This window comes from Haliaeetus leucocephalus, unplaced genomic scaffold, assembly GCF_000737465.1.
Source record: "Haliaeetus leucocephalus isolate CR32 unplaced genomic scaffold, Haliaeetus_leucocephalus-4.0 Scaffold68, whole genome shotgun sequence".
In the NCBI taxonomy this organism is placed as follows: domain Eukaryota; kingdom Metazoa; phylum Chordata; class Aves; order Accipitriformes; family Accipitridae; genus Haliaeetus; species Haliaeetus leucocephalus.
Genome location: NW_010972504.1, coordinates 1,156,999 through 1,170,618, shown reverse-complemented (window position 1 = coordinate 1,170,618; position 13,620 = coordinate 1,156,999). Strand labels below are relative to the sequence as shown.

The window sequence follows — 13,620 nt, the reverse complement described above, 5'->3', positions numbered from 1 at the left end:
ATGAGCAGTGCAAAAACCAGCTGCTAGGTTCAGGTATCGCCATTTCTGAGGCTTGTGCTGCCTTAAAAATAAATAAACCTGCTACGTCCTCTGATAACGCACTTTGGCAGCTCCGTCCCTGTGTACTTCTGTGTGGACTGGAATGAAGGGTGGGAAGACATGGCCTGCCTTCAATGCAAATAATACGCTGCTTCCACTGAAACCATACTGGTTTACACAGGTAGCAGTGTTAATGTTCACTGAGAGCGCCGTGGTACCCGAGATTGGAGTCCAGCTGTAAGTGTGATGGGTGGCAGGGAAGAGTGCTGCTTGACACTGAGAAAAAGTTTCTCTGTTTATCTTACACTTTTGGTATTTTTTTTTTTCTTATTTTTTAATGAGGTGGTTTCCTTACAGTGCCTGGGAAACTCTTCTACAGCCTAGAAATAACCTGGTTTTGGTCACAGCTATTCCCACATTCTGGCTTCAGCCACCCAGAACGTGCAGATCCCTTAAGAAATTGCAATAAAAATGTCTCATATTGTTTTCCTAATACTAATGTGGGGCAGGAGTTTCATTTCATATTTTAGGTGCCCCATGCTAAATCCGTGCCAGGTAGGAAAGTCTAGGTAAGGGTGTGATGTACATACAGGCGGCATCTGTAACGGGTGAGGGCGGTTGTTGGCAGCCGGCTGGGTAGAGGATTAACCTCTGGCCAGAGGGGCTGCAGGGCACGGGTCGCTCAGAAAGTCCCTCTGTGCTCGCCTGTGCTCCGCCATTCACACCGAAAACTGATTCCAACTGTATGGGCTGTAATCAGCTAAGAGACGTAATTAGCTTTGGCTGATTTGTTGCAGGGCCTTTAACTTCACTTCCCCTTTCCCTGCTTTCTGACTGACAGTGGCTACTCTGTCCCTTATTTTCAGCTGATGTCTGTAAACTAATTACTTCTACTGGGTCAGCGCTGTTATGAAATTATCATTTTATGAGACTAAAAATAGCTCAGATCCAGTCAGCAAGCCAATCACTTCCCTTCATCTCCAATGAAAATACAATGTTATCTTTAATCTGTATTTCTCGGGCACTTACAGTGATGCAGGCTAGAAAGAAAGGGAAAAAAAGAAAGAAAGAGGAGCTTAGAAAAAAATCGTAAATCAGTTGCTATAGATGCATCTCTGCCAAGGCTTCCATTGGTAAATTTAGCAGTCACATTACAATTTTAGTCAGTACCATTACTTGGCCTTATTCAAAATAATTCGCTTCTCACACAATGAGTTTACCCCAAAGGAAAGTTATTTTGTCTTGCACATTAAAAATGGTGCATGAGCACATACGTGCAATCATTACAAATATCCAAAGCCACAAAAAGCCTAAGGACAGGTAAATTTTTTTTTTTTAATGAGAGAGAAAAATCCAGTGAATTCCACTTGCTCTGAGAATGAATAAAGGTATTTTAATACTTCTGGGGTTCTGGTGAATACAAATAGCTCAAAAATGAGATGCTTGCCTGAGATTTACATCAAGATAGTGAAGGGAAAAGGTTCCATCTGTAAGTTTCTGATACAAAGACATTTCACACACAGTATCTGTAAATCCATTAGGAGAAGAAAATTGATACACATTTCGTATAAGATGAAGCTGGAATCAAGAGAACGAAAGCTCAGGAAAATGGCTTCTTTCTGTAGCTCCATCAATTCATTGTTTGATTGGACTTTCTGTATATTAAATTCAAGCAGTTCTTTGGCCTGTGGATATAAGAATTGTTGACTGTGTGGGAAACGGTGATGAAATTTTAGCGCCTTGCTTTACAAAGGAAATATCCCACATCTCATCCGTCTTTCCATCGATGATGTTAAATATGCAAAGTAGTGTTTCTATTAAAGCAATTTTTCTGATTCAGTTTAATGGCAGTTACTGAAGTACTGACACGCACAATATGATTACTGGGCCAAACAGCAATCTTTCCGGAGAAGCCGGGAATGGCAGCGCTCCAGAGATGATTTATTATTTTCCTTACTTTGCAAACTCCTCTTAGTTGGCATGAAGGAGGGTGAATGAAGGTTACTATCAGCTTGAGTGGTTTCAGTACTTTGCATTGGAGAAATAACTGCAAAGAGATCTCTGTTCACACGGTAGCTGGCAGCATTTGCAAGAAACGCGGTCAGTAATAAGTTCATGCTAGTCCAGCTGTCCACAGTTTGGCAGCAAGTATTTCACATGCTATTTCACTACTTAAATTTCATCCCCTTTCTTGTCCATGATTGAATACCAGTAAAAAAGAAAGTCCAAGGAATAAGCAAAACAAAGAACGATGTTTCTTTCAGAGGGGTTGATTAGGTGTCAGTTCTCTCGTGCTCTGTCTGACCCATGTTTTGCAGAACCACAGGCTATCGGCTTGAGCCAAGACAAACCAAAATAGACCCCTACCCCCAAATCCCTGCTCTCTAAGCACTCAGCTAATAAAAACTGTAAGAAATTTCAGATCTTGCTCCAGATCAGGCTGTTGACATAACCAGGCCAGCACGTCTGTTTTATTGACTTCCTAGCGTTAACCTGGTTCCTTAAATGAATTATATAGATAGGACTGTGTTGTCCAAGTGCACTGATGTGTGTCTTTCAAACTCATTGACCAGTGCAGCCGAATCTGAAAGAGGGATAGTGTTCTTGAAACCATTATGTTCTTGCAAATTGTAAGGGAGACAGTCAGACAGAAGATAGATTCTCCTAGGACCACCCCGAGGCGCTGAGCTGTGGGAGCTCAGCCTTCATTAGGCAACAGAAAATCACACAGCATACCCTAAGCTCAATCCAGAACAAAATCCATCAACAACGTTCCTTGGTCCTCAATACTGCTGGTTTCTTGGCCACTTCTGTGGCCATTCCTGGTCACTGCTCAGTGACCATTCCCTCCAGGATATACGGCAGGTTTTTCCCCCTTCTCTGCTCCAGTCTGCTCCCAGCTGTGGTGGGGATGGGGGGTGCTGACACCGCCTGCTCGGGGTGCCGGTGCTCCACTCGGGCATCCCCCAGGCCGGGACACGGCGGGGAGCCCCGCTGCGATGCTCTGCAGGGCCCTTGGGACCCTCGCCGTGCCCCGGGATGGTGCAGGTAGATGTGGCACTTCGGTTTTCACAACTACAATGTGCTGCCTACGTTGCAGGTCGCAGACACTGCCCGAGAGTCTGAAACATACTGCTGTTGTCAGGTGAAATGAAAACAGCTATAAAAAGCTCAGAAAAATATGGGCTCTGGGCAAAAATGATGTGGGGTTTAGTAGCGTGAGAGAGGTCTCGTACCACAGCCGTGTTTGTGGTGTGTGCTGATGGGCAGCGAAACATGAGGCTGCCCCATCCGCAACCAAAAGCTATTTAAAAGTGAATAAAACCAATACGCTGGTAACAGAGTAACAAAATTTATGATAATTAAACTGTCTCTATATAGATGTAAAACTGGTGTGTATTGCGTATCAAGTTAGCTAAAAACCAAGGCAGGGACATGAATGCTAACGAAGGGAACCAGCACTGTGCTCCTCCGCTGCTTTCACCAGTGCTTGCATTACTGAGATGGAGGGTCCTGGGGTCAAAACCTCCTGCAGAACAAAGAGAGGGTGCTGGCAAAGCTAATATGTATTGTATTGGTGTTTTAGACAAGGGCAAGAGGGAAGATGGGTAGCTGTTGGCCTCTTGAGAAAAATGTTTCTGCATGAATTGGACAGCTGATTTTGAATTAATTTTGAATAGTTGTTTCAGTAATTCAGATTGATTTAAGATGCACCCAAGAATAATGCTTTCATTATAAAACCTCCTGAGCAAAATTTAAATCGTGCTAAATTAAAAACAGCCTCTGTTAATCCAGGGCTGATGAGCACAGCAGAGGGATCAGAGATGCGGGGTCAGTATAATTTAATTCCTTTTCTTTGTTTCCCACTCCAGAAAAACTGTTGTACCTGTCTCCTTGGGTTGTTAACTACCTAAAGGAGCTTGCAAGTCGTCCTGGATTCCTCAAAATTGATTTGCATAGTAACCCCACCAAAAGTAGCCCTTATTCTATTTTATACGGTGCTTCACCTTCAGAAGAAATGCACTTTTATTGCTATTCATTTGTGGGTCAATCTGGAAATTCAGTTGTATCCTAAAGATACTTACGAATCTGGAATAACAGCAGCTGATGTACAGTACAGTAGGAGAGTTAATGGTTTCCTAATGCTAGCCTTGTTTGTTGTAAGTAAACTTTCCCTTTTATATAAATGGACCTAATTTTTTGATGTCTTAATAACATGCGAAAAGTTACCCTGCGTGTTCCAAATCACGTTTTATAAAGCATTCTGTCACAAGCAATGGTGGCATTCCAGCGTCAGGGAAACGTTCACTCATCTGGATTTAAATGTTTCAGTGTTCAAAACAAAAAATACATACGTATGTGTATAGATTTGAGTTAAAAACCATTGTGCTTTATAATTTCTTATTTTAAATGCTGGCTGAATTTTTAAAGGCAAATGGCAGAAAATATTTAAGACATTCATAAAAGCTCTGAGCATTGCTGAAAGGCAAGCAGTGAAGTGGCAACCACTAACTAGGCAAAGTCTGATGTATTAAGAAGCACGTTAGAGACTTTGGCTGCATTTTTGGCAATGCCTGTGCAATAGGAATTGCCAGTACTCTCATTAGTAACAAGATCCTTCCAAATACATTGAAATTACTTCTGAAGAGGTATGTATATGAAACATTGTATGAAAATGCCAGTTTGTCAAAACTGAAAGGACTTATGGGGAAATGAAGGGGGCCAGGAGATGTTAACCACCCACACCACATGGTGGGAGTCAGGAAGGTGGAAATGACCTAAGGCCAAAAGTGTTGTTTCTAGAGTTCATGAATTTCTGTGCCGTGATACCAAGCCGTGGGTGAGAGCTGTTGCAGGAGCCAAGGGCTGGTGCTGGCACCGCCGGTGCCTTGCTCCACCGGTGCTGACCCTGCACCTGCGCGGCTGGGACCCCACCACTGTCCTGACCAGCTCCAAAAAGTGCCTCTCCGAGGCGGTCCGGCCGGCGCTCTGCGGAGCTGGTCTGGCAGGAATTAGGTGTTTAAGGCTCATAGTAGCAACTTCTCTTTCTAGCAGAGGTTTTGGGCAACCCAGCGGACAGTGTTTGCCTTCAGGTGCTTGGATAAGGAAGCGCCAGGTGCCCGGTGAATGCGGCCGTGGGCAGACAGGTGTTGTCCGAGAGCACCGCGGCTCTTTGAGGTCTGCTGTTATCAAGGTTTCTGAGTTCCTTGTAAATCTGTAATACAACTCTAAACTTAGCTGATAAGACTATTTGCTAAAGACACCTATTTTAATTAAAATCCTGCAACAAAAATCCCAAATTGGTAATACTAGAAGTTTAAGCTTAAAGGTTTTGACAGCATTTTATAGGTCCCTTTTCAATGAACTCTTACGAAGCCATGTTTAAATATCTAATTTTTTAAATTCTTGTCAACTCATTTAAAGCACTTATTCATCTATACTTTCTGTGATTACAACAGACTGAGAACAGTTGAAAGTCCTCAGGAGCACTCTGGTTTGTCTATCCATGCGTTCAGAAAGGAAGGGAAAGAGAACAAGACCAAGTCACTGCGCTGACAGGAATACTCAATGGCACTACAGCACATTCTGCATGTATTTCACAAAGAGGGTTTGTTCCCAACCAACACCAAACGTTTCCTTGACCCCAACTTTCCTGTCACAAACATGTAACAACATATGTGTGAATGTGCATAAGCGAGTGTAGATAGACAGATAGGTGCGATCATTATTAAGCAGAAACCAGAAAATAGAACCGTATTTTCATGCATTTCCCACTCATGGAGAGGTCGCGTAAACAAGCCACCCAGGACAGGTGTCCCTCTGAAGCTGCTCAGATATGATGGTGGGGACAGGAGGGTGGGAACTGACCAGTACGGACCAGTCAGAATATGGAAAGCTGAACCACAGGGTGTGGGGGAGTGCTGGGATCCAAAGCCCAGCTTCGATTTCCAAGTAAGCACTGACTTCTTTTCCAGGGTAAGGAACTTAGCTTTTGCCATATGAACTTGCAAACTTTGCTTAGATGTTAAAAAGGAGGAAAAAGGGATCTTCTGGTGACTATGACAAACATGTTCTACATTTTCACTTAATGAACAAATTCAGACTTGCAGTTGTCATATGCTCAGATTCTGTGCCTTTCTGACAGCTGAATTATGATTTTAATAATTTAAAAGTGCTACTGTGAGCCTGTTCATGTATAATAGGCACAGAGAAGTGTTTAAAATCAAAAGCAGTTTAGAGAAAAAGTGGTCACCGTATTACAGGAATGAGAATTGTCTACATCTGAATATTAAACTCTGTGAACTCTCCAGTGGGAATACTCTTTGCAAAGTAACTACAAACTTAGTATATTGTTCTGATGTGTGGAATTAAGAGTTTGCATTCAATCATAACTTTGTGACTGACTGAAGCAGCAGCCTGTGATGCCTACTTTCTTTTACATAACGCCGTCAGGGTGAGGGCTTGGTCATTCTGCTTACAAAGGTTTTAGTTCAGAGCAACAGAAGCTCAAATCTATAATCTCAGTAGAAACATCTGTAAGACAAAAATGAAATATAACGGAAAAAAGTGCCCTCCAGGCTACATTCCCTTGCTTTGATATTATTATCTTTGTACCTGTCCATGGGAATGTTTGAAATTCTACTGCAACTGCTACAGCATACTTGTATTATTTTTTAAACTCACAACTAAACACAGACAAGAAGCTCATATCCTGCTCAATTAAGTAATAAACAGATCATGTCCTGGAGATCACTGAGTATTTTCAGTATAGTGGCCCACAATATCCATCTGAATTCAGCAAATCTATAGTTCCTGGCATGTCAAGTGAAGAAACAATGACCGACATCATGAAGAGAGACAACATATACATCAGCAACTTTGTGTAAAATCTATGGCTCGAACAAATGTCTGAAAAAACCCATCAGCTGTAGTTGCCAGCTCCCTCGCACTCATATTAACTTTTCTCTCCTGCAAAAGGAGTGCGAAACAGGACCTGCTACTGCACAGCCTTGCTCCTCCTGCACTCATTTACCATTGCGCCAAGTATTTGTCAAGTGGGTGTAAGTGCTTTTTCTGTTTTATACAACTTCACATAAGCATAAATTGCAGAAGTTGTAAGGCAAAGAACAATCAAGCCCTTAACAGTTCCAGCCCCTTTTCGAACATGCGCCCAGGAAAATGCTTAGAAGTAACTTAAGTCAAGCTCCTAGTACATGCTTGCCTGCTGCTCAGTAAAAGAAAAAGTAATACTCACCCCAGTGTTGTCATGGTTACAATAGTGTACCAAAAGGAAGCAGGAATACTGGTGAATTTGCTTGCCGAGGACCCTTTCTCTGCATAAAACATCACAGTTGCAAAGATGATGATTGCCATAGTGAGGGAAAAGAGGAGAAAGCCAAGCTCGGAGGCACAGCTCTTCAAAGTGTAGCCCAAGATTCTTAAGCCTTGGGAATGGCGAGAGAACTTGAAAATCCTGAAAACCCTAAAAACCCTTAGTGTCACAAAGGCTCCGCTGACATCCTCATTGTTGGTCATCACCAAGCCAATGTAGTACGGCATGATGGCCACGACGTCAATGATGCTCATCACACTTCTAATGAATCTGTAGCGACTTGGGGCCGCAAAGAGTCTCAACAGATACTCAACCGTGAAAATCATCACGCAAGCCGTGTCCAAGCAAAAGAAAGCCACAGCATATCTTTCCCCACATGGAAGCTCCTTGTTCCCAGGCACCGTGCCACAAGGGACAGTTTCCACGACATTAGTGATCACAGAGACAGCAATAAAGAAACCGGTGACATAGTAAAAGACTAAGGCTAAGGTGCTGGTGTGGGGGTTCTCGAAGGCTCGCCACATGGTCTGCCGGAAGCTCAGGGATGGCATGGACCCTTCTTGGTTGTTTTCTGAGTCATTGTCATCCATCAGCCGCTCCGCGTTTTCCCGCTTTCTGTCTTTGTACTCTTCATAGCAGCAGTCCCCAATGATTTCAGGGAGGATCCCATAGAAGGCAAGCTCTTCATCATAAGCAGAGATGCACTCATACCTGGGATAGTGCAGCTTGCCAGTTCTATAAAAATTCAAGATGCACCTAAAGACCTCAGGGTCCCGGTCAAAGAAGTACTCCTTAGTGTCTTCGTTGAAGAAGAACTCCTTCTCAGTGCTGCCCAGGAGAGTGTCCGGGTATCTCTCCAGTGTAGTCCTCCAGGTCTGGAAACGCCTGCCACTCACATTGAGAATGATCAGCTCATCCTGCCTCTTGTTTTTCTCCGTTGGAGCCAGTGGCATGGGACAGTTGGCCACTGGCATCCATCCTATGGCGGCTGCTCTGGCAAAGGGCAACCATGCTGCTACTCCTGCTGCCATGATGACCCCAGGCCTTGTTACTGGAGAAGACAGTTAGGCTGCTCCTGAGACCTGTTGGAAGTCAGATCAGTTCCATCTAAAATACAGAACAAAATAAAAACACAACACATAGTCAAGTGAGGTGTCTTGCCCCGTTGTGTGAGAGAGTCAGGTATCAGTACATACACAAGAATTTAAAACAACTGGCTTGCCCTCATCTCCCATTTGAAGAATGATGTTAAACAAGGCACATGATAATCAGCTCAGCGGGGTTATGGCATTATTATAGATTGAAATTTTAAATAGCAAATGATTCCTCATTAAAAGCATTTTAAAAGTAGCATAAACACACTAATTTATATTTGCTTCCTTACAAACAAGACTAATCCATAATTCCCCAGGTGTAAGCCTCATGTGCTCATCAGTTTAACTACAGCTGTCAAGAAAGAGCTGGGAACTCCAGTGAAATCAGCTTGCAGTTCACCCAGTGAAATTGTATGCCATGAAAAGCCACGACTGGACTGAGCTGGGTTTCCAGTCTTAAAAAAGTTCAATATGTAATGAATCTTGCACTAAGAACATTTTCAATTGAAAGAAACAGAAAATCTTCCCTGGTTTTCATTAGTTTTCTTCCACCTTTAATTAAAGACTTGGCCTCAGCAGCAAGTTTTTGCTCATCCCTTTCATTTAGAGATGGGTTTTACTCTTGTGAAATATTGCATCCCTCCACCGGACCAAAGGAAAATTCTGACTTTCAGGGAAACATTGCTCAGAATACATGAGCAACAGTAAGCCTGAATCCCAGGTGTGAAAGCTGATGGATTAAGCTACCAACTGAGTACCAAGAACATCAGAATGAGGGAAGCCTCCAAAGCTGGACAACTTTCTTCCAGCAGGAAACCTTATTTCCTAGCTAACAGAGGCAGAAGTCCTTCAGCCAAAGAACTGAAGGACTATTAGGTTGAAATGAAGTATGTTCACTGCATTCTTGATTTTTAGATGAAAAATATCCGAAGTTGTCCAGATCCTCAGCCACGGGAAGCCAACATTCTCTTGAAGTTAGAGTAGTTATTGTGGTTCTGATCTAGCCATGAATTTTCTTTTTCTTTTTGATCTTTGGTCAGAGTTCTTACAATATTTAACTTTTGTTTTAACTTGTATTTACTTTCACTTCCCTAAAGTTTTTCTAAGTCTACCGTAAAATTTTCTGGAGAAAGGTGCCATTATCATATAAGATGCATTAAGGGCCCTATCAAAAGTCAATTTATCAATGGAAATTCCACTGATTCCACTGACTCAGGCCCTCAAAGCTTAACTACATCCTCTACATGGTATCCTTCTAGGCAGTTTTACTCTGAAGTTTTTTAATTATATGAAAGCTGCCACTCCAGCCAGTAAGGCTGCAGCATTATTGATTTCAACAGGCCATCAAAATACTGAATAAAAAATGATGGAATCAATCTGTGGTGAAAATGACTAAACTTCTCACAGAAATGCTCTTCCTCTTCAGGGCACATTAACATTCATCACCTTAATGTGGAGCATCTTTCTATGCAATTTTACTATCTAAAGGACAATTGAAATCCCTCGTGCAAGCATCTTACTGCTGCTGGAAGAGGTTTTGTAATTACGAAACATATAATAATCCATAGCGATGCTCATCCCAAGGAGACACTTTGCTTATATACATGGCACTGGAGCAAACATCCCATAATATTTTCATATAAAGAATTGTTCAATATTACTATGCACTATTTTTTCTCTCCCACTAAAGAGGGAATTTATTGCGTTAATAGTGCCAGACTGACAGCCCTGGAGACCAGGCTCTTTCGTCTGTGCGGGGAAGAGGCAGAGCACAGCACTGCAAACTTTCTCCGCACGACTTTGAAAATATGCCCCAGTCTCCAGCTGAAAGGCAATCTCCCAGGGCTCGGTGGGCTCAGGCAGCAGAGCTGCCAGTTTCTTATACCAGCAGTGGTGGATCTTTCAACTTTTATGAAACACTGCATTAAGAACAGGACTGCAAAACAGGAGGCAGCAAAATGAGAACCATTTCATTCATTAATCACCAAATATATACAGGCAAATAACCAAGAGACCAAGATAATGCATCCCATTCCTGTTTTCCCTGCTGGTAAACTATCTTCTCTGCTTTTTAATTTCAATTAGCGGCACCACCACAGTCATTCTACCAGGACTGATTGGCGATGTACGGTGACCTGACCAGCTACAGTACACTGGATCCTCATCTCCCCTAATTTCTCAGGGGAACCTCGTTAGAAATCTCTTCTGTACTTTTATAACTTTGGTTGTAAATTCCAGGTTACCTACATTAGCTGCTGAGGCACTATAAATACTTCACATATAATTGTTCTAATAAAGCACTGGTAACTCATAAGTGACTTACACATTTTTAAATCAATTTTTAAAGATAAAATGGGTCCTTCCATACTGTATGTGGGGAAGCTATAAATATCTCAGCTATGAAATGGACAGGAGATGAAAACAAAAGAGAAAGAGAGGGATATTCTTCTGTGAAAGTTTCGTTCCCATTTCTCTGTGACCAAGAGATGCAGCTGGTTAAGAAAATGTAGTGCACCCAGGTTAATTTTCAAAGTTACATTAAGTCTGTCCCATTTGATCCTCAAAATACACAAAAAGAGAGTCTTTTTCAGCTATAAATTGTCTGAAAGACTGAGAGGGAAAAGAGTAATGAAATCCCCTATCACAGAGGTTTTGCTTGTTCTTGTCCATGAGTCCTTGGAACTCCACCCCTCCCCAAAGTAAGAGACAGAAAATTAAGAGAGAGAGAACTGGATTTGTAATTCAGAGCTGCGCAAACTAAGCTGAGTAAAAAATGTGAAGTAACTGGTTTATCTAGAGAATGTGGAAAGAATCCTCCTTTTCTGCATGCCTGGGGTTTGGTAACTGCTAACTAGTCTTTTTAGGCCGGAAAGCAATTGGCCAGGCTCAAAATCTACTGTACAGTTGACAGTCTCTTCAGCTCACATAGCAAACAGATGCACTTTAGTCCTAACAAGCATATGTTTAGCTATACACGTATTCCTCATTTCAATTACTGCAATTTCTGCATGTAATTTGAAAGGAACTAGTTAACAAAAGATTAGTACCTTGCTGATGACATTCAGAAGACCTGGTACACGAAATAAAATAATTTGCCCCCTTCTGATTTAAAAAAGTCAGCATCTATAGAGAGCAGAATCTGTTTTCTTTAGATAATTATGAGGACAGTGAAATGGTGCAAGCAAATTTGACAGAAAAGCTTGTGGCCTGAGCCCCCTGTCCCCCTCCCAGGGCTCCCGACCCCAGCTGAGTCCCTCCCCGACCACCGCTGGCTCCCGCAGGTCCTCTGCGCTCCAGCCGCGTCGTGGGCACCATGGTTCCATCCCAGTTTCAAACAAAAACCTGACAGGCACGGCTAGGTCAGTAAAGCTCTGGAGGAAAACTTTAGAGAACACAGTTTTTTCTATTCACCTAAAGTGTCAAGAAATGAACAATGGATTCTTACCACATTAGCTCCCGCTGGCAATGCCATACTTAATAAACGTCTCTTCATAGTCTCATGAAAGCAGAAACAAAACAAAAATCTCATAGTGTTTCCCTTTCTAGAAGCAGGCAGGGATGATTTAAAATGCAACTGATAAACATACTGTTAGTTTCTTGATGAGACACTGCTAATGAGAGTGAAGAGCCTTGAGATCATTCGTTCTCTCCTTTCCTGTCCTTGTTGGGTCAGGCTCAGACAGCAGAGAGATATTTGCTTTAAAGCAAAATATGTCAGCCAAAGCTTCGATATCCTCTGTCAGTCACATACTCCTTTCCCTTCGCAATCACATCAGATAATAAAACTTTCTGCAAAACATTCACTCTCTCAGTCCGTCGGAGAGATTTAGGAGCAAAAGCAACAGGCTTAGGATAAATGCATGCAAACTTCTCCCCTCCCTCCCAGTCAGCCCAGAGAGCCCCATCTTGCTGGCTCGCAGCAATGCCTTACCTGGCAAGGAAAGACACTCTCAGCACCCAAAAGTAGGGCTACATCTGGGGAACTGGAAGGAAGGGGGAGCAGTCACTCCTGCGGATAAAAGGTGAACTGTGCTGCCTGCCTCTTGACTCCCTCTCTAAATGCAGTCAGAAGCAATCAGTAAATGTGATCATCATTGTGAAAGTATATATAGAGAGATGACTAAACAGCTTCTCCCTCATTACTGCCGAGACGGAGTCTCTCCCTACCTCTCTCGCCTGAGCTTGCCTCGTTTTGCCCCCTCCCCTTCCAGTACCGCTCGGAGCTTTGCTCTCGCTGCCTAACCCAGCTGGGAACGGCACCCGGGTCCCGGAGAGTCCGCTCGCCTGGATGCAGCAGGGAGATGGACCCAGCTGGTCCCAGGGAGGCAGGCTGTGAAGCGAGACTGAAGAAAGGCGATGTGAGCTCGCAGAGGCACTGTCAAATGGAGTCGTTAAATACACCCCAGAGCCTACCCTGCATGCTAATGTGCCAGCAGTGGCGGGGGGGGATAAAGGGGGGAAAAGTACGGGATGAACTTCACTGGTCCCTCCTGGAGCTCCCCGTGTGTCCCTGACTCTCGGGCAGGCGGGGACCGTGCAGGAGCGGTCCCTTCTCCCGGACAAGAAAATGAGCTATTCCTCCAGCATCATGAACCTACGACCAACACCTTAGCCAGGGCAGGAGGCTGCCCCGAGGAATAAAATTAAATAATTCAGGCTTAAACCGATCTTTGGCTCTCTCCTCCTCCCCTCTTCCTTCCCACCACCTGTCCCCTTTCCCCCTCGTCCTGCCGTTCTCGCTTGCCCTGCTCCATGGCAGCTCTTACCAGTCCAGTCTGGCACCACCTCAGCATCCCCCTTTCATCCACGGTCAGAAGTTGGACTCCGCACGCTCAGAGCCCCGGCATCCTTGCTCGTTTATCTGTTTGCCGGCGAATCTCCGTTAAGTAAATAACTATACGCCCAAATCCGAGCAAACCCGTCTTGCCCTGCTCTGCTGGGCAGCTGCCGGCAGCGACTGATGCACCGCAGCGATAGTTAGCGACTTCCGTAAAGTAAGGCAAAATACCTACATGAAATACAGGAGCTCGGCTGCCTCGCCATTGCCTCGCGTCCTTCCACGGCTCGGGACTACACTTTCATCTATCGCCGGGGGCCTGCGGGGCCGCCAGACGGGCCCGAGGGAGGGGAGGAGAAGCGGGAGAGGCGAGGGGC

General features: G+C 43.8%; 1 protein-coding gene across 2 annotated transcripts in view; it reads right to left on the bottom strand.

The window, feature by feature from the left end:
* Positions 1-8,403, bottom strand: part of KCND3 (potassium voltage-gated channel, Shal-related subfamily, member 3) — a 122,420-nt gene extending 114,017 nt beyond the window's left edge. For both annotated transcript variants that reach the window (XM_010578878.1, XM_010578886.1), the window contains exon 1: positions 7,295-8,403. In XM_010578878.1, coding sequence (XP_010577180.1) covers positions 7,295-8,403 — 1,109 coding nt within the window. The remainder of the gene's footprint in view (positions 1-7,294) is intronic.
* Positions 8,404-13,620: the final 5,217 nt, after the last annotated feature.